Source organism: Carettochelys insculpta, chromosome 2, assembly GCF_033958435.1.
Source record: "Carettochelys insculpta isolate YL-2023 chromosome 2, ASM3395843v1, whole genome shotgun sequence".
Classification (NCBI taxonomy): Eukaryota; Metazoa; Chordata; order Testudines; family Carettochelyidae; genus Carettochelys; species Carettochelys insculpta.
The window spans coordinates 175,789,298-175,809,338 of NC_134138.1; the positions used below are offsets into that span (position 1 = coordinate 175,789,298).

At 46.9% G+C, this 20,041-nt stretch overlaps 1 protein-coding gene and 1 long non-coding RNA gene across 4 annotated transcripts in view; one reads left to right on the forward strand and one right to left on the reverse strand.

The window, feature by feature from the left end:
- Positions 1-12,331: 12,331 nt before the first annotated feature.
- IGFBP1 (insulin like growth factor binding protein 1) lies at positions 12,332-18,148 on the reverse strand. Of its 3 annotated transcripts, none has more exons than XM_074988047.1 (4): positions 17,770-18,148; positions 16,551-16,729; positions 15,298-15,426; positions 12,332-13,442 (listed from the first exon to the last, which is right to left on the reverse strand). In XM_074988047.1, the coding sequence occupies exons 1-4, from the start codon at positions 18,104-18,106 to the stop codon at positions 13,311-13,313; spliced, it is 777 nt and encodes a 258-aa protein (XP_074844148.1). In that variant the 5' UTR covers positions 18,107-18,148; the 3' UTR covers positions 12,332-13,310. The 3 variants fall into 3 exon arrangements, with proteins under 3 accessions (XP_074844148.1, XP_074844146.1, XP_074844147.1); XM_074988045.1 differs by having other exon boundaries at positions 17,746-18,148; XM_074988046.1 differs by having other exon boundaries at positions 12,332-13,468; positions 17,746-18,148.
- Positions 13,476-20,041, forward strand: part of LOC142009671 (uncharacterized) — a 30,369-nt gene continuing 23,803 nt past the window's right edge. The window contains exon 1 of the long non-coding RNA XR_012644540.1: positions 13,476-14,418. This is a non-coding gene — a long non-coding RNA (uncharacterized LOC142009671). The remainder of the gene's footprint in view (positions 14,419-20,041) is intronic.

Here is a 20,041-nt window from a genome sequence, read left to right on the forward strand (position 1 = left end):
CCTACCCTATCTTCAGCTTTATATTTTATTAAAACAAAAAAGCAGTAAAGTAGCACTTTAAAGACTAACAAAATAATTTACATTTTATTAAGCAAACATGCCTTAGCTAATACATTTAAAAAGCTATTATGAGAATTACAGACACTTCAGATGAAAACACTAAAATTCTCCAGAAAAACATGATTATTGCTTTTTTCACATTAGGTAGTGCAGGGAAGTATAAAAGTTAATCTTGTGATTAAGTAAGTGATATTATGAATGATGGCTTCTCTGAAACATAATTCATTTCTAGATATTACATAAGTACCATAAGTAGAGAGTATTGAAGCAGTAAGTGTTTAACCAGAGTAATACATAGCTGCATAATAAGTCCTCATAAACAACTAGAATGCAAGTTAAGTCTGCCTGCAGGCAGCTCTATTATCTTTCATGCCATTTAAGAAAGTTTCCTTTTTAAATAAACATACTGTGCTATAATCTTTTGAGCTCAGAATATCCTTGTCCAACATTTTGGCATGCATGCCCTTCAGGGCATAATGTTAGCTATTTGTGACTGGGGAAAGGAGGCTTCAATGCATACCAAACCCACAGAATTAATTAGTTTTTAGTACAGTCTGAACTTATTTTATGACTAAATTCCATTGAAACATTAACACAGCATAATTCTTTCTTGAACTGAGCCCTAAAATTAAGTAATGTTTTTACAAATCTTTTGGGAAATAATTTTTTGGTGTCTCGATTCACTCTGGCTATCCAGGGATGGCTCCACAGAGATTTTTTGTATTAGCCATACCAACTATAGTTATAGTATGAAAAGTGCAGAGCAACTTTGCTGGATGGTAGAGCTTTACATTTCAAATGGCATATTGCTATTTTGTATGTGGAATAATTGCTCATTTTAAAATTGCTGATTTCTGAATTATTATTTTAGATCAGTGGGACATGGTTACTTCTTATAACGTGATCCTTGCTCCCTCTGTTTAAGTATTCACAAATAATTCTACAGACAAAGAATGTCTGAATATTCCTGGGTAGTTAGGTTGGGGTTGGGGAGAGAGGGATGGGGGTTGGGTTGTTTTTTTTTGCTTTTAGTGGTCACAGCCCGTAGTAAGACCATGTTTGCAAGTGTAGGAAGTTCATTCTAGGTAGTACTTACTTTTAGGAGGAAAATGTTTTTGCATATCCATTGGGGATAAATATCTTTTTTCAGCTTGAACCTATTCAATGTATCAACATGTGTCTGGGTGACCATTGCTACACTGCATTAGATCAGCTGAGAGAAAAAAGTCCTACGTTCTGTAGTAAGAAACATAAATGCATTGACCATTAGGAGCAGAACTTTTTAAATGTGGTGCCTGCTTTTTGTCATTCCATTCAGGTGTACGCACATGCATGTGCACAGTACCCAGAAGATTTTCTCCTAAGAGCTAACCGTAACTCAGCGCCCTTTCAAGTGGTACTTTCAGGGCACCCAATATAGGACCTCAGTTCTTTTTTTTTTTTTTTTTTACCATCATCAGTAATGGTAGCTGGAACTTCTCCATCGGCGTCTCTTGCTTCACAAGTAGATAAGCATTCTCCTCTATCTCTTGTATGTAGTCAGCTCTGGTAGTTCTTAGTAATAGTTCTAAGGAGTCAGTGGAAATTTGTTTGCTGGGGCATTGCTCCCCAAGTCCCATTTGAACCATTCCCCAGGCCATGCCTCATTCCCTAGGCTTCAAAGCTTTCCAATCATGCACCAAGCACAAGTCAAAGAGTGCCAAGGCACCGTAGACACAGTACCTACTTCCTTGTCAGTGAGAAGTGCCCCAGTACCGACTTTGAGAGACCTGGAACTGAAGAAAGACACTAGCAAGGATCAGTACCGTCATGGCACATCTCATGGCCATATCAGCCCTCGGCACAAGTCCCAGTCACCAGGCCACTGGAAAAAAGAAAGACAGCCCTGTTGCAAAGTCAGAGAATCAGCTGGCAGCGGCACTGCTGTTAGGCCATGATGCCTAGGCTTCCCTGAGTCAGTGTTGACTCTTGCTCAAGCCAAGCAGTTGAATCCCAGCCTACCAAGATCGCCAGTACCCTCCAAGCTCCTGCATATTCCATCCACACGAGGAGTGTTCCATGTATCACAGAACTTGTTGCACTTAGGCAGGACACCACGTCAGCCCCACAGGCATGGCCTTGACCACCAGTGCAGCCTAAAGGGAAGATAGCAATGATGTCATAGACATCTCCTTCTCCCCAGTGTTCCAGAGACTGTAGTAAGTCTCCTGTCACAGTTGTTTGTGCTTTGAAAGGGGTGGCTCTGCTGTGGTCATCTCACACCCTTCTCAGAGAAAACCGATAAGAGATTTGATAATCTAGAAGACTAGAGGACTACCCTCAAGTCACTAGTCCTCCATACTCCTTCCACCCAGTACAGACACTTCTGTCCAGCGCCTTAACAGCTCTTCTTGCAACAGAGCCATCAGGAAGGCTTTAAGCCAGGGATCAGCAGTCCCCAGCACGGATGCCACTCTTGACATGCAAGCTGATCAGAGCGGCTCATGGCAGGGTCTCTGGTCCCTCCCTTCCCCCTGCAGCACAGGAGGGGGCAGGAGCATGGGGCCAGAGCTTCCTCTCTGGAGCCTCCATCATGGTGGGAGGCTGGGGCATGGGGCTGAAGTGCCTGCTGCAGGGTCCCCACTCAAGCATAGGGCTGGGGCTGGAGCTCCTGCCATGGGGCCCCTGCCCAAATGTGGGACTCAGACCAGGACCAGAGCCCCAGGTGCAGGAACCTGGATGCCAGCCCACCCCCTCAGCAGCCTGCAAGCAGCAGGCAGGAGGGCCCACAGGTGCCCAGCTGGGTGTCAGCTGCTGGGCTGGGCTGAGGTGCATGTGCTGCTGGGGCAGGGCGATGATTCTGGTGGGGAGGAGCTGACGCCTGTACCAGGCGTGGTGGCACTGACAAGGCCTGGTGTGGAGCTGCTACTGCTAGAGGGACAGCATTACATGTCCCCTACTGCAGACAAGGTGAATGCATTGCGGAGCCCCTGCCGAGGTGCACTGTCTGGACTCAAGTCAGCAGGGTGCTGGGGGACGCAGGCTTGGCTGAGGGTCTACAGCTGGTTGTTGACTGGGGGATTGGCCAACCACTTCCACCCTTCACCTGCTGCTGCATTTCCATATAGTGATTGCACAGTCTCACAGGACGTAGCTAAAGTTTGTGGTGAATGGCAGGCACTGCCAGTTCATAGTCCCTCCATTTGGCCTGTCAGAAACTCCCTGTGTTTTCACCAAATGTATGGCAGTAGTAGCTGGGTTTCTCCACAGGCCTCATGCACAAGTGTGCCAGTACCTTGAGGACTGGCTGATCAAGGCCAGCTCCAGCACCCAACTGAAAGCTCAGCTCACTTTTATAGACTCACCTTCTATGACCTAGGTCTCCTAGTGAACAAAGCAAAGTCCATGCTGTTCCCATTCAAAGAATACAGTTTATAGCAGCTATCCCAGACTCAGCACAAGCCATGGTATACCTTCCACATTCCAGGTTCAAGCTTCTGTCTGATCCCATCTAAAGTCTCCAACAATTTCCCAACCCTGTGGCAAAAAACTGCCACAAGGTCCTCGGCCAGGTGTCCACCTGTATATATGGGGTACATCATGCCGGGTGCAGTCTCAGCCCACTGCAGTCATAGCTGGCATCAGTTTATTGCCTAGCCATGCACAGCTTGGACAAGATAGTAATTCTGCCTCACCCAGTGCTCGATTCCCTTCTCTGGTGGTTAGACCTGCAGGTCTGCTCACAGGTTCTATGCACAGCACCACAACCATCAAAGTTATTGGTCCTGGACCTCAGACTTGGGACGGGGCCATCATTGGAGGACCTCAAAACTCAAGGTCTCTGATCTGACTCGCCACATTAATGTCAGAGAGCTAAGGGCATTTCACCTGGCTTGCCAGGCCTTCCAGTCATACCTAGCAGGACATTACGTATCAGCAATGATGGCCAATGCAAGAGCAATTTCATTATCTCAGCAAACAGGGGAGAGAGGGTACACACTCCTCTGCCCTGTGCCAAGAAACCTTCCTGCAGTGGGATCTCTGTGTAGAATATTCAGTTCTTATGCATTGTTCCTACATCCTGGGAGTGAGAACAAGCTGGCAGACCACCTCAGCTGGTCACTTCAGGGCCACAAGTGGCCACTTTTCCCAGAAATTGTGAACACAATCTTCCAGAATTGGGGTTTCCCCAAATGGACTTTTTCCGTGCGAGACACAACAGTAAGTGCCAGCAGTTCTGTTCTTTCCAGCCCCATAACACACAATCCTCCATAGATGCATTCCTCCTCTCATGGGGCGTTGTCTCCTATATGCTTCCCCTCCCCCCGACACAGCTTGTACACAAAGTCCTCCTCCAGATTTGGAGGGAACAAGCTCAGGTCATATTGATCCCGACAGCTTGGCTCTGTCTTCTGGATATTTGTGTAGAAAACTTGATCATCTTGCTGGTCCTCCCGGACCTCTTGAGGCAGAAACACAGACTCCACCTGGTGGCATGGAAGCTCCATGGCTGAATCCAGCCAAATTTTCTTGCACAGACCAGGTCAGACAAGTCCTTCTTGGTATCAGAAAAACCCGCTAAAGGAGCCATGTACCTGGCCAAGTGGAAGAGATTTTTCCATTTGTTGTGCGCAGCATGAGATGTCTCCAATATCAACTCCTGTGTTTTTCATTTTGGACTGTCTTCTCAGCCTTAAGCAGCAGGGTCTAGCCATGTCCTCTATAAGGGTCCATCTAATGTCCATATCTGCTTTTCACCTGAGTATACAGGGTTGCTTGGTCTTCACTAACCCTCCCGGGTTAGTCAAATTAGAAAAAATTAGCAGGAACACTGGTCATAAACAACATATCTTGAAGAACAAGAATTATAAGACGTGAGCAACCATTTTTTCTTCCTGCTAAAGGGTGAAAGAGCTAAGTGACAGGGCCTGAAACCCTGCAGAACACAACCAAGAAAGCTCAGCCTCCACCAATCACCACTATTCAAAGGCACCACACATCAGCTGTTTCATGATTAAGAAAGTTGTTTGAGCTGCAGGTGGAGGCGTAGGTGCAGGGGACAGAGTGGAGGCAGGTCCTTGAGGTGGACTAGGTGTGGAGTGCCCCCTGAGAAATATACAACATATTGGCTGCGTCTACACGTGCACGCTACTTCGAAGTAGCGGCAGTAACTTCGAAATAGCGCCCGTCACGTCTACACGTGTTGGGCGCTATTTCGAAGTTGAAATCGACGTTAGGCGCCGAGACGTCGAAGTCGCTAACCCCATGAGCGGATGGGAATAGCGCCCTACTTCGACGTTCAACGTCGAAGTAGGGACAGTGTAGACGATCCGCGTCCCGCAACATCGAAATAGCGAGGTCCTCCATGGCGGCCATCAGCTGGGGGGTTGAGAGATACTCTCTCTCCAGCCCTTGCGGGGCTCTGTGGTCACCGTGGGCAGCAGCCCTTAGCCCAGGGCTTCTGGCTGCTGCTGCTGCAGCTGGGGGTCCGTGCTGCATATACAGGGTCTGCAACTAGTTGTTGGCTCTGTGTATCTTGCACTGTTTAATGAAAGTGTGTCTGGGAGGGGCCCTTTAAGGGAGCGGCTTGCTGTTGAGTCCGCCCCGTGACCCTGTCTGCAGCTGTGCCTGGCTCCCTTATTTCGATGTGTGCTACTTTGACGTGTAGACGTTCCCTCGCTGTGCCTATTTCGATGTTGGGCTGAGCAACGTCGAAGTTGAACATCGACGTTGCCAGCCCTGGAGGACGTGTAGACGTTATTCATCGAAATAGCCTATTTCGATGTCGCAACATCGAAATAAGCTATTTCGAAGTTGGGTGCACGTGTAGACGTAGCCATTGAATGATAACTAGACATCGGTAGTAACTGTTTATGCACCTTAAATTTATCTATGATGCTGAGCAGGTTTTCTAGATTGGAAGAGCTGTGTATGCTCAAGATCTCTTTCACGTGTGCATGCTTGCCTCCCGATACTGGTCCAAAGCTATTACCTCACCCATTTTATCTCTCTATCTCCAGGGATGCCCTATGTGCTTTCTTCAATATATCTGTTATTCGGTAATGTGAAACATCTGCACACCTAAGTTATGTAGTCGTATCAGTCTTAGCCACCTGTGTAGACAGTGCTATGTCAAGGGGACAGCATCCCCTAGTGTGCCAGGTGCATGGGCCAAACAGCCCACAGTCTGGGAGTGATGGGCAGGCAGGCAGCACAAGTTCTGGCTCCAGCTGTCCCAAATGCCTGGCCACATGGGCTACGTCTACACGTGAAGCCTACATCGAAGTACCTTATTTCGATGTAGCAACATCAAAATAGGCTATTTCGATGAATAATGTCTGCACGTCCTCCAGGGCTGGGAACGTCAATGTTCAACTTCGACGTTGCGCAGCACCAAATCGAAATAGGCGCTGCGAGGGAACGTCTACACGCCAAAGTAGCACACATCGAAATAAGGGTGCCAGGCACAGCTGCAGACAGGGTCACAGGGCGGACTCAACAGCAAGCCGCTCCCTTAAAGGGCCCCTCCCAGACACAGTTGCACTAAACAACACAAGATCCACAGAGCCGACAACTGGTTGCAGACCCTGTGCCTGCAGCATGGATCCCCAGCTGCAGCAGCAGCAGCCAGAAGCCCTGGGCTAAGGGCTGCTGCCCACGGTGACCATAGAGCCCCGCAGGAGCTTGAGAGAGAGCGTCTCTCAACCCCTCAGCTGATGGCCGCCATGGCGGACCCCACTATTTCGAAGTTGCAGGACGCGCAATGACTACACGGTCCCTACTTTGACGTTGAACGTCGAAGTAGGGTGCTATCCCCATCTCCTGATGAGGATAGCGACTTCGACGTCTTGCCGCCTAACGTCGAAGTTAACTTCGAAATAGCGCCCGACGCGTGTAGCCATGACGGGCGCTATTTCAAAGTTAGTGCCGCTACTTCGAAGTAGCGTGCACGTGTAGACACGGCTACGCTGGCCCCCTACTTGTTCCAGCACCAACCTAGGGTGCAAATCATGGGGTAAGACCCACAGAGCACTGGGAAACAGTATAGGGTCTTGGGGAGGAACATGGGTAGGGCCACACAGGTCTGATGAGGGAAGTTCAGCTTCCCCCAGCCTTAGATACCATCTGCCGCCTCTCAAAGGGGTGGAGTTATTAAGCCTATGGGTGAGCTCTTTCCTCTAGGCTTTGAGCAGCTGCATTTCAACTGAGGAAGCAGCCTTTCGCGAAGCCCCTGAAGCTTGAATTGAAATATGAAATTGTTCAGAGGGCAACTTTGTGATTTACAAACAGGGCTGAGCCATTGCTGAACTTGTAGAGGAGGATGTGGTTAATTAGGTCTGCTGTCCGCTTTGCAAGGGAGGGAGTGCTCATTCTCATGCATCACATATGGAAGTTAGCCTCATGTGTTTTCAGAAGAGCAAGCTCTCTCAACAGTCCTCTGAAGGTGCTCCAGAGTGCTCCAGCTGTGGTTATGGAATTTACGAGGTACTGTCTGTAGCCAATTTTTTGCAAGCCAGCAGAGATTCAAAGGCCTAGTGATGGACTGAAACTGCCTTTTTAATGTTTATTTTTCCCCATCCCAACATTTTTAATTAAAAATATAACATACACAAATTCATCTGCCGACAGTTGCCTGTTAAAGCATCACTCAGGCAGTAACACAGACTTGCACATTTAGCCCGAACGCTCTACTGTACGTGGCTGCACAATGATAGTCGTTTAATCAGTGGGCCCCAAACTTTTCGTGGTCATTCTACCATCTTTCCCTAACTGCACCCTCCTCTCGGGCGCAAGGGACAGGGAATTGGAGGTTGAGGTAGGGGCTGCAACACTGAGGTTGACCATACATAGCCATAGCTGGGACCAGCCAGAGGTTGAGGGTGGGAGTCGGGCTGCGGCTGGGAGTGGAGGAGTGGCCAGGGATGACCCAGGGGGTGCGCTGAGGCCGGAAGTGGAGCTACAGCCGGCGGCTAAGACTCGGGGGGCAGGGCTGGAGCCAGGAGAGAAGCTGTAGCTGGGCCATGGTTGAGGGCCAAGGCTGGGGCTGTACACAAAGCTGCAGATAGGCACCATCACCACAGCTGAGCTGGGGGCAGAGCAGGGGTCAATGGTGTTCCCACCCCAACCTCTGTGAGGATTGGCCTGGGCGCTGCAGACACCCCTCTGCATCCCACTCAGAGGGGCACATGTCTCTTGCTGGCAACCGCGGCGTTAAATGATGGCCACATATTATAGTGCAAATAATAATATAATCTCCATGCAACATACAATTGCTACAAGAAAACTGTCGCAACACACTCTAGGTGCCAGAACTGACACTGTTATGGTTACTGCATGACTTTAACATGCTGTTGTGCTTAGGCACGACACTATGCTCTTTATCTCCATAATCATATGCCAGTGCAGTAAGCTCTCCCTCCCTTACCAGTTGGCTTGCAGGTGGGTGTGGTTTGCGAGAAGCTGGGGCAATGGACATTGAAACAGAACATTCTTTTGTGGGTCATGGCGCTGAGGCGGGTGCTGTTACGTTATAGTTCTGTGTGCATTAAAAGCTGCTGCTCTTTTTCCTCTGCCTGTGCAAGCCCTCGTGCCTTTGGCCACCCTCCCCCGCCGCCAATACTTCAAGGTGTCGCTGCCTGAGGCACAGCATAGGATGCCTAATGTGCAGTGAATGAGGCAACTGTTCCATATTTAGTTTTATCTCCACTGTTCAGGGAGTGGAGGCCCCTGCCTGCCTTACCACGCACTGTCTAGCCTAGCCACAGAGCATGCAAATAGTCTCTTGGTTACTACAGTGTAACTCCACGGCAAATGCGACTAGACTTTGTTGAAAATTAGGGACAGATGTGCAGGACTCCATTGTTCCCTGTGTAGCTCTGGATGTGCTGGTGAGTTGCAATCGCTACAGGCATTCTATAAAGGTAACCAGCTTTGTCAGCTGCCTTTGAAAAGGTGACCAAGGAGGAATGGCTACTGTATTGTGGGGGATGTGCGCTCTAATCTTCTCCAGCCATAGGCAGAATAAAATTTGTTATGTGCACCTAGGTGTGTGCAGATGTGCTCCATGAGTAGCACCACATGCTGCCAGCTAGAGGGTGTTCTGCTAATCAGCCGGGTAGCATTTGAATATCGCCTGGGTGGCTGCCAAGAACACAGCTGACAAGGAACGCTGATTGTGGGTGCTTTCATTGGCAGTACCCATGTTCTCAGGAAAGAAGGCTGATCAAGCTGCCTCTTTCAAATTGACTAAAGACATAAGGCTCAGCTTCACCAGTATTGTTGGGCCCTGGTATACCTCTGCTCCCAGACACTACTCATCCATTGTCCCTGATGCTCAGCAGTTCTTAGAGGAGATGTGCCTGCAAGAGTGGCTGTTGTGATGGGGGTTATCACATTTGCCAAACCTGCCAAAGGTCCCTGTTCCAAAAACCAGCCAGAAAGACGGCATTGTCTCTCGCACTGCACGGATGAGGCCTCAGGTTGGAATACTGTGCCTATTTCTGGGCACCAAAGTTCAAGAAATGTGCAGAAATTGGACGCGGTCCAGAGAAGAGCAGCAAAAATGATGGAAGGGCTCGAGAACATGGCCTGTGAGGGAAGACTGAAAGATTTTGGTTTGGTTATTTTGGAAAAAAGAAAACTGACAGGGCTCATGATAACAGTTTGCAAGTACCTAAATGGGTGTTGTAAGAAGGAGGGAGAAAAATTGTTCTCCTTGTCCTCTGAGGATAGGGCAAGGAGCAACGGGCTTAAACTGCAGCAAGAGAAGTGTAGGTTGGACAGCAGGAAAAATTTCCTAACTGTCAGTGTAATTAAACACTGGAATAAATTGCCTAGAAAGGTTGTGAAATCTGCATCATTGGAGATATTTGAGAACAGGTGAGGTAAATATCTAACAAAGTGATAAAGATGGTGCTTGATCCTGCCATGAGGGCACGGGACTAGACTTGATGACCTCGCAAGGTCCCTTCCAGTTCTAGTATTATATGGTTCTATATTAGTCAATGATTTGGAGCAGTGTTGGGGGAGGGAACAGAGCCAGGCATACAGCCGAACTCCAGATTTATCATTCAGGTCAGAAATGAGGCTCTCCTCTTAAAGTGCAGAAGCTTCATCCTCTGTGGGCACCTTTCGGAGGGAGCAGCCTACATCTATTTTTCTACAAACTTTGGTTTGGTTCTTATACCACACCCATCACCATGGTATGTGTGTGACTTCAAGGGTGCCTTAAACAATGTGATCAGCCCTGTTACGTGTGGTTCTCTGGTCCACTTTCTGGGGGAAAGTCGTGTAGGTTTTATGTCTGTTTTTGATGTGTTTGGATTTTTATTAGTGAAAACAGGGTCCAAAGAGTGCGCTTTGCTCTTGGGCAGGAAAGTGGTGAAGTCTGAGGTTGTCCTTAGTTCCTGTTGACCTCTTGGATCAGCCCCAGAGCTCCCTGCACAAACAAACATTGCAGAGGGCACTTCCATTGTGGAAGCAAAGCAGAGCTGACACTGTTGGTCTTTCAGTGCCTGTGCTTTGCTGCCCCTCCAAGGTCTGCTGTGAGACCAGCTGCTGCCATCTCTCTAGGTCAGTGATGTGCAGGCAACCTTGCCTAATGTTTAGCAGAGCCCAGTACTGGAAGGAGACTAGTGGTTGTATTGGCCATTCTGAGACTGAAACAAGAGTGGGGGATAATTCACGGGTGGAGCAGGGCTGAACGAAGGTCTGGCTGAAGTAGACACGAGTGCCAGTGATTCCCTACTCCTGCAAACCCGAGAGGATCTATGGCAGCAGAAGGCACACGTTAGGCTGGCCCAAGGACTGGCTTAGAGTCTTTCTTGGCCTGGAACAGCAGCAAAACAAGGGAGATGCAAGCAGCATCCTCGTCATCTCTTCATTGCCTCTAGTCCAGGGGCAGCAATCAATCTGGTTAAGCAATGGTGCCCAGCAGAATTCTCTCCTGGGAGCCCCTCCAACCAAAAGAGGTTCCCAGTGTGTGAATCCCTACTGTGGGAGGGAGCACTGTCTACAAACACTTGCCTCCACTGGTGGTGTTTTCCATTTAAAGGGACAAGATATCTAAAAGCTAGTCACCCTTAAGAACTGTGATCCACTTCTCCTAACAAGTTGATTGAGGTAGAAAAGGACCCCTCTGCACAGCAAAATGATACAATCTCATATTATCTTCAGGAGATGCTACACAAAAATATTACAGCTTGAGGCTGTGTCTTGGTCTTTGTGGATTTCCTTAAGCCCTAAACCCAACAAATACACACAAAGCAATGAGCAGTCGCTAGCTACCACCTGGCAAATGCAAAGCCTCTCCAGCAAGACAAGTTGTTTTGTTAAGCTAGCTCCGTACGCGCATTAAAGCCAAAGTCTTTGCCAAGGAACTGCAGGGGATTTTATGCTGAGCTCCCCGACCAATGGGCCTTGAGACAAGGTTATCATCTCCTCTTAGCCTGGTTCTCAGTGGAGGGTAGATTTGCATGGCTTCCCTTCCACTTTTGGCAGTGGTTAAAGTAGATTGAAACTGAATCTCACTGCACCAGTCAGGAAGGGGATGGGAATGGGGGGTTGCTGGCAAGTACTGCTCCCCCAAGCTGTGGAGCTGCAGAAAGGGAGCATAATATCCCATGGAAGAAGCATTTTACTGTTGATCCTCCATGTTCCTGTATTGTCTCTTAAACACACTCATGCTGTTTCTCTGCATGTTTTGGTCAGGCCCTGCATCTAGCTGGCCTATCCAGGCAGCATTATAAGTAACTCACATTATGGGCTCTCAAAGGTACTTTCAAAGAAGATGCTGAAAAAAGGAGGAGAGAAAGCAAAACCCAACTGGAAAAAAAGATTGGTGTTACAGAGACAGAACATTAGGAAAAGACAATACTGGGCTGCAGTATGCATCAATCCTGGAAAATGTCCCCTGGGAGTGGGGGCAAATATGCTTTTTCTTCATTGACAAGGGCATGAAAAGGATACAGAGGAAAGAGAGCAGTTACCCATCCTACCCTACTGGGAGCCTTTGGCTTCCAAGAGGGGGTGAAAACCATAAGGCAAGGGGATAGAGGAGCTGTTATCCTACTGCCTCCTGAGTCTTGTTGCTCTCATGACATGCCAGTAAACAGCCCAAGGAGCCTGTGACCTCTTTGTAAGTGGATACCTTCGCCCAACTATACTGCCCACCGTGCTTGTCTGCTGAGAGCAAACTGCAGTTCCACTCCTGCTCCACTGAAAGGATTCCATTCTGACTCCACAGCTTAGAGTTACAGTACAGTATATCTCTGAAAGCAACAAGCCAGCAGTGTCCAAAGGAAATTATTTAATAGCTCATCTTAAATAACATGACAATGTCAGCATGTGAGCAGTTTACACCTGTTAATGACTGTACAATATTTCCTGTTATTTTTACAATATCTCCAGTGCATATGTTTGGAAAATACAAACTAATATTTTCCTGTCACTATAACCCAGAGTTAATAGCCTTTCAAAAACAAAACAAAACAAAACAAAACAAAAGAGATTGACATTGAAACAGAAGTGTGAAAGCAACATGATACACAAACAAAATGGGCTTTGATAAGCTCCTAACCATGTGCTTTTCTAACAGCTTTTTTTTTCAAATAAAAAAGTCAGCTTTGAAGCTACAATATATAAATACATAATACAAAATGCAAATTTTACATGCCATTTCCCCCTGATATTTAGTGTTATTCTAACTGAAGTTTAGCTAGCAGTGCTCTTCCAGAATAGAAAAATGCTTATCTTTAAGAATAATAATATTATGTGTATACACATACAATATGAAGTGTTTGAGAATATAAATTAATAATAACAGACAAAAAATAAATTTACCATGAAATAAATAAGTCTACAGGTTTACACACCACAGAATATGTAGAGCAAAAAAATCAGTACACTATGACCTATATATATAATATTATAATATATAACATACAGCTAGTGGCTCCTAATTCTGTAATCACTTAGACGTGTGTCATTTTATGCACGTGACTAGTCGCACTGAATTCAAAGGCACTCCTCATGGGGGTAAGCATTACCCACAGCCGGTCTGCTTATATACTAGTCTAGATAATAGTGAGTCCTTCCATGAGTGCAGGGAACTGGACTAGATGACCTCTGAAGGTCCCTTCCACTCTTATGATTCTATGCTTAAAGTTAGCACATATTTCAGTACCTTGGTGAATTGGCCCTAACTGATGACAGAACCAGGCCCTGCAAAAGACTTTGTATGAGCAAATGGAAATGCTGCTGTGGGTTTGGCCTTATTCTTGTGAGCCAAGATACTGTTGGCATTCAGAGTCGCCTTTCAACTCAGGAGATCCAGGGATTCTTTTCCCACTCCTTGGATAGACACACCAACATCCAGCAGGCTCTCCAGCCAGCGACGTTTCACACTGGAATAGAGGCGGGAAACATGACACTAGGAAACGAAATACATTAAGTATTTGGAAATAACAAGAATTGGAAATTACGAAGCTGCAGTGCACAGGCCTTTTGCATTTCATACCGTATTCTTATAGAACCTATAACCCACCTCACCCCTGGCTGAGATATTACAAACTATCTAGCATCTTGTCCTGTGAGCCTAGCTGAACTACACTGGATGCAATATTGCAGCCTAGTGGTAGAGGCAATGCATGGAGGTATGTGTGTGTGTGTCACAGGCACCCCCACCTTTTGCACCCCATGCGTGCACCATCAGTGCTACCCTACCTCTGGTGGGCGCAGGGACAGTCACCCCATCCCCTGGAGTGGCATGGCCTGAGAGGAGCATGACGTTAGTAGCTCATGCTCCTCACATAGCACGCTCCTCCAGGGGAAGGTGGGGGACTGCCCCTACACCCCCCAGAAGGAGCACAATGCTCCCCCCAGGAAAAGGGGCAGAGCAGGGGAAGGGGACAGAGTAGGGGCAGGGAGAGGGCAGGCATGGGCAGAGCAGGTGCAGGAGGGGAGGGGCAGGGGCACAGCATGGGAGTGGAGGGGTGGTGCATAATTGGGGCAGGGACAGTGTTCTCTGTAAGCTGAGAGCTTGGGCAGCCACCCAAGAGAGAGTCAGGTGCCATCCAGCTGATTAGCAGAGTGCCCACAGCCTCCCACGCCTGGCAGCATGTGTTTCTACTGGTGGCGCATGTCCCTATAGGCCTCGGTGCACACAATAAAATTTATTCCACCCACAATGGACCAAATTAGAGGGAACACTGGGCAGGGGCATGTGACTGGTGCCTCCCATTGAATTCCTGCATTAGTCACCACTGGTCATCATGGCCTACTGATATTTAAAGCAGTTTGCAAAATTCTGCTTGCTGACTTCCTGACAGACACACACGCTTTTCTCCTGGGAGAGGCAAGGCCGAGTGAAGAAGCTGTGGGGTAAGAACACTGACTTGGGGGCCCGATTCTCCTGTCACGGAAGTAAAGGGGAGCTTGAAAGTGCTTTTGAGCTGGGGAGCCTAAGACGACCACCTCACTGTGTGTTAGGATATACAACAGAGCAAGAAGGAGGGACTGTGTTGTGTGGAGGTGAGGAAAGGATGAAATCAGGAATGCAAACAATGAAGACAGTGACTGTGGAGTAAATTTAAAGGACAGCTAGTAAAGTTAAACCTGAATTAAGACATTTTCTTGACAGTTTTTCAAGATTATGGTAAATCATGACAAATCATCCAGAATTTGGAGGTGCCTGCTAGTTTTGGCTAGGCAAAGGCGGATATGGACTAAGTGGGTATGGATGGAGTTTAACTTAAAAGTTTGAATTCCTTCCATGTTGGGGGTTAATTTGGATTCTTATTATCTGAATATAGTGTTATGATTCTTCTAAAAGCAGAAGATACCATCTATACATCTTATCGTAATCAGTTCCATATACAATATTATCAACTGCACTTATAAATTTATTCAAAAAAGGATAATCTCTCAGAACACGGAGAGTAAAATCCTGACCTGACCTCTATGGAGCCGAAATGTCCTGTACAGTGCACAGAGTTCCTTCCTCTCTACATAGTCTTGATTATCCAATCTCTATGCTGGCTGCAAAACATATTGTGAATGAAAATCAGCTGTGAATACCCTAATGGATTAGGGGTCTGAGCATTGAGATGGAGCTTGTTTAAGGATAGGCATCAGATTAAAGCACTCGAAAGGGCAAGGTACTGCACCTGGTCTATATCCAAGAGGGCGGTTGTAATGGAAAGTTGGTTGTAACTAACTCCTAGTCACGGCAGCGTGAGGGGGCAGTAAAAAGAGAAGTACCTGTTTGCTGTGGTAAAATCCATTCTTGCTGCAGTTTGGTAAATAGAATCTGTATATATCTTCTCCAGTTCTCTGTTGAGCTTTAGCTAATTTATCCAGTGCTCTGTAGAGTTCTCTTTGGCAAGGTCCCTGAAAGAGTATATGTGTAATGTAAATGCTGCTTTAAAAAATCTATAAAATCCACCTAAAGTCAACTAGGAGATGAAGCTGCAACAGGAGGATGTATGTTCCTAAATTTCCATGCAATAAGATGTTCCCCTTACTAAGTAATCACATTAATGGTTAGACACTACTGGCATATCATCGTATAAATCAGGATAGCCCTGCTGACTTCAAAGATGCTATCCCAGTTTATGTCCATTGAGGATCTGTCCTTTCATTTTCAGATATGTTTATTTCCTGTATTTTTTAATGTATGCTGAATAGACCTTTTGCAAAAATGACTGCCATAACGTGTGTTGCCATCTGCATGTATGGTGTGAACATCTCCCGTTTCACTCCGCAGGAAGCCAGGAGCCATGCTGCCACCTGGTTCCCAGCTCCCACCCCCTGCCCCCACCCTGCCTTGCACAAAATTCGAGTTATGTGAGGGTGCACAGGAGCACAACCCTCACATAACTCAGGGGTCCTGCACCCTCACATAACTCAGGGGTCTACTGTACTATTATAAAGGTTGCAGGACTGGCTCCATACCATGTCTCTACCCTGTTTAGCTTCATGTATGCTCTACAATTACTCTGGATGATGCCTTCTAAGTTTTATTCTTTGGTGCCCTCAAGTGGTGCTTTAAATTACTGATACATGCATCATGCTGGATCTTGGTAGTTAGGCAGGGTCAGATGTAAAACTGAATCATTTTATAGGCCTTCCTAAATACTTTATGTGCACCTATTTAATACTATTTTATTGTAATTGTAAAAAGGCAAATGCAAGTAGTTCCAGCTAGTATCTCCTTAGCATCTGGGATTTCAAGGATATAAGCAGTTATCGATCCTGGGATAAAATGTATCTCTGTTTAGGAGGTTACATGGGATGACATAAGTGATACAGAGACCTGTTGCTTTTACTTCTAATTTGCCTGTCACATAGGCACTTGACCAAGGCTTTCCAAAGACAAAGAGCTATTGTCTGGTTGCACAAAATAACGTGAAGTCAATGGAGCCAATGTGAACATTTCATTCTGAAGTTTCTGAATTTGTAAATCAAAAGTTTGCTAATAAAATGCTACTTGAAAGTCTTGTAGGAGAACCCACCTGCTCCTTCCATTTCTTCAGTTCAGTGATTTTCTTGGCTTTCATGTTTTCATAAGCACTGATGGCATTCCAAGGTACAGACTTCTCCTCGCCAGTGGGAAACCTCAGTTGATAGTTAAACAGCTGATCCTGTGTTACTTCAGTACTCACTGGAGGTGCGTCCTCAGGTGCCATAGAGTCTATATGGGAATAACAATAACAGTAGGGTATGCTACAGTAATATTCTGCATTTATTTACCGAAACCACTAAAATGAGTCCGAGAAAAGTAAATTATTTATGGTAGCTCACACAAGAGTTAAACGGTGTTTAGCAGTAAAACACACCTTATAAATTTGTGGTAGCACAAATATGGCAGAGGCCCTCTCATGAGTCAGTTATTTTGTTATCATTTATACTGCAAATCACAAATAAACTGGACCCACCCTGCTGGAAATGAACAATCTCACCCAGCCATGGTATGCAGTGCAAGTTGTGGGATAAACTAGAGACTCACACCAAAATTGTAACTAATTTGGAGCCTTCAGTAGGGTGCGGTTTTTCAGTCCTGGACGGGTTTGCTCATAGTCAGTGAAATAATTCACACAGATAGGAAACAGATCTGCCCAACATGCAGCTCTGACCTAAACAAAGAAAAATCAATAAATTCCTCTGACTCTCTTTCCAATGCGGTTTAGCTGATTCAAACTCTTCCTTTGGTTTCTCTCTTGTCCTGCCTTCTCCCCTGGATACTGGTGTAAACGCGTCTCACCCTTGCAAGGACATGTGTCTCAGGGTGGGTGGCTCAAACTGGGGCAACTTTTGCTAGAAAAAAACTGCCATTTCCCTCTCTGCTGCAATTTTCCATCAACCTTTTTTTTTTTTTTTTTTTTTTTTTAACTTTTCAAAATGTTCCAACAAGCTCAGCCATGGCTGGTTGCTGTCTCCTTCAGTGACGCCGGACCTATGAGTGCTGGGGATGCTGCCACACCCCCTGGCTTGCAGCAATAATAACAATCACCAGATACACGTCTTCCCTCAGCAGCACCCCCACTATAAAAATTGGTCCAGCACCTGCTCCCTTTCTGTCAGAGCTCAGTCTGTGCACCTTGTTCCCTCAGGCTAATCGACAGTAGCTAGGCTTTAGCGCTGTATAGCACCTGCCAGAAGACAGCCTAACACCTGCAGTACATGCAGGGAAACACCACATTGCTATACCTGCAGCCTCTGCCATCCGCATACCTTCTGCGTCAGCTGTTGGCAGGCAGGTCCCCTGCCCACGGGTGAGGACATACAGGGGTCTCATCTCCCCTGGCTGCACCTGGCATCTGAGCCCCTGGCCACAGCGAGCTGTGTACACCCCACAGGCCTCCCCCATCTGGAGGACACAAGTCTGGCAGCAGCCACAGCCTGGCGGATGGGCCCTCTCTGGGCAACTGGCAGCCACTGGTGGGCACGATGCCAGCTTCTCCTCCGTGCAAGGAGCACAGTGCAGCGGCTGAAGGACGGTCCCAGAGACCAAGCATGGACTGAAGAGCAGCAGCCAGCAGCCAAATATCAGAGCCCTCCTATTGGTCATGGTGGCAAGGAGCTAGTCCCACTACCCAGCTGAAGAGACAGATCACTCACCAGCAAGCCCAGCCAGGCTCCTTTATATGCTGCTTTGCCTGCCTATTAATCTTTAACCCCAGGTTAGCTATTATGTGAGTGGGAGGGTTGGAGCAGCATCCTTTCATTGGTAGCTTGGGTCTCCTGCCTCTTTTGCCCCCCTGCAGGTTCCTCTTCCCCCCTGCCCCCCCCCGCGCCCCCCTTATTCATTTTTCTCTTTAAAGTTGCAAATTATACTTTTATTTTTTCTGCTCTGCCCCAGCCTGCTTGAGAAACAGGCGTGGGAGTGAGCAGAGGGGAAGTGGAGGATGGGATCTTCTATTTTTTTCTTTCTTTCTTTTCTTGTCACTAGTCTCTTTCTTGACCTTCAGTAAAGGTTTCAATGTAAAAAGGAAAGGCAGGGCAGGGCGCTGGGGAAAACCCCTTCACACAGAAGCAGCTGACCTAATATTTCAACAGCAATGAAGGAGGGGGAACAAACCCCCTTGTTTAATTTTCGTCATGTGGCTGTAGGTTATGAGGACATGGATATACCAAGCCAGAGGCCCACAGGGCAATAAAACTATCAGGATCCGGTAACGTACGCACGTAGGAACTCATGTCATTAACTTGTTTGGAAAGATTGTTTAGCCAAGATTGTGCTGATTTCCTGTGGATGTGCTCAGTTCCTGCTGCTCTTTGATGAAAGTTTGGGGGCGGGGGAGGGGGGAAATATCTCAGCCATGAGCATCTGCTATTGTGGGGAAAACAATGTTTATCAAACAGATAGGGAAGAAGTGTATCTTCCTCGCATCTCAGCCCCTTTGCCTCTCCATCTTGTCTCAAATCTCATCTGGCAACACTGGTTTTCTCTTTTGTACACAGTGGTTGTAAAGGAAAACGAAATCATGGTAAAATGCCACAGTAAAAGACATGCATTTTCACTAGTAGACTTGGAGGAGCAAATTCCTCTGGACAGCCAGCTGCTGCAGTGTGTGAGTGAAATGGCTTTGGTTTTATTCTTTAAATTGAATTCCACTCTCCTGTTCCTGAAAACATTTTAGGATACATTTTTGCCTGAAAGAAAGTGAAATAAAGATGACTAGTGTCAGAGAGGTGGCCGTGTTAGTCTGTGTCTTCAAAAACAACAAGAAGTCCTGTGGCACCTTGCAGACTAACAGATATTTTGGAGCATAAGCTTTCGTGGGCAAAGATCCGCTTCATCAGATGCATGAGTGGGGGGTGGTGGTTCAGAAATAAAATAAAGAGGCATCACATTGGCTATGTCTACACTAGCCCAAATCTTCGAAGTGGCCATGCAAATGGACATACATATTCAGCGCCTCATTAGCATGCCGGCAGCCACAGCTCTTCAAAAGTGCCATGGCTCACTGCCGTGCAGCTCATCCAGACAGGGCTCCTTTTCAAAAGGACGCTGCCAACTTTGAAATCCCCAGCAGATAGGAATAAGGGGATTTCGAAGTTGGCAGGGTTCTTTCAAAAAGGAGCCCCATCCGGATGAGCCACATGGCAGCGAGTCGTGGCAATTTCAAAGAGCTGTGGCTGCTGGCATGCTAATGAGGCGCTGAATATGTATTTCAGCTCCTCTTTAGTAATCTTCAAAATGGCCATAGTGTAGACACAGCCATTGTGAATTGTTTGGCATTTTGGCCATTGGTCTTGCCTTTCAGTTCAAGTCATCCCTCATTTACATCTGGAGGACTACATTTTCAAAAGGGACCACTAATCTTGGTACTCAGCCTGAAATATTTTGATGAGGTCTCATTTTCAGAAAATGCTAAGCACTGACCCTCTGAAAATCTGGTTCCTTTAAGATGTTTTCACTTGCAAACTCAAAAGTTAAAAGTATCCCTAAGCACTAGTCATTTGCAAAACTTGTTAAGGTCAGGTTATCTCCAGTGACTGA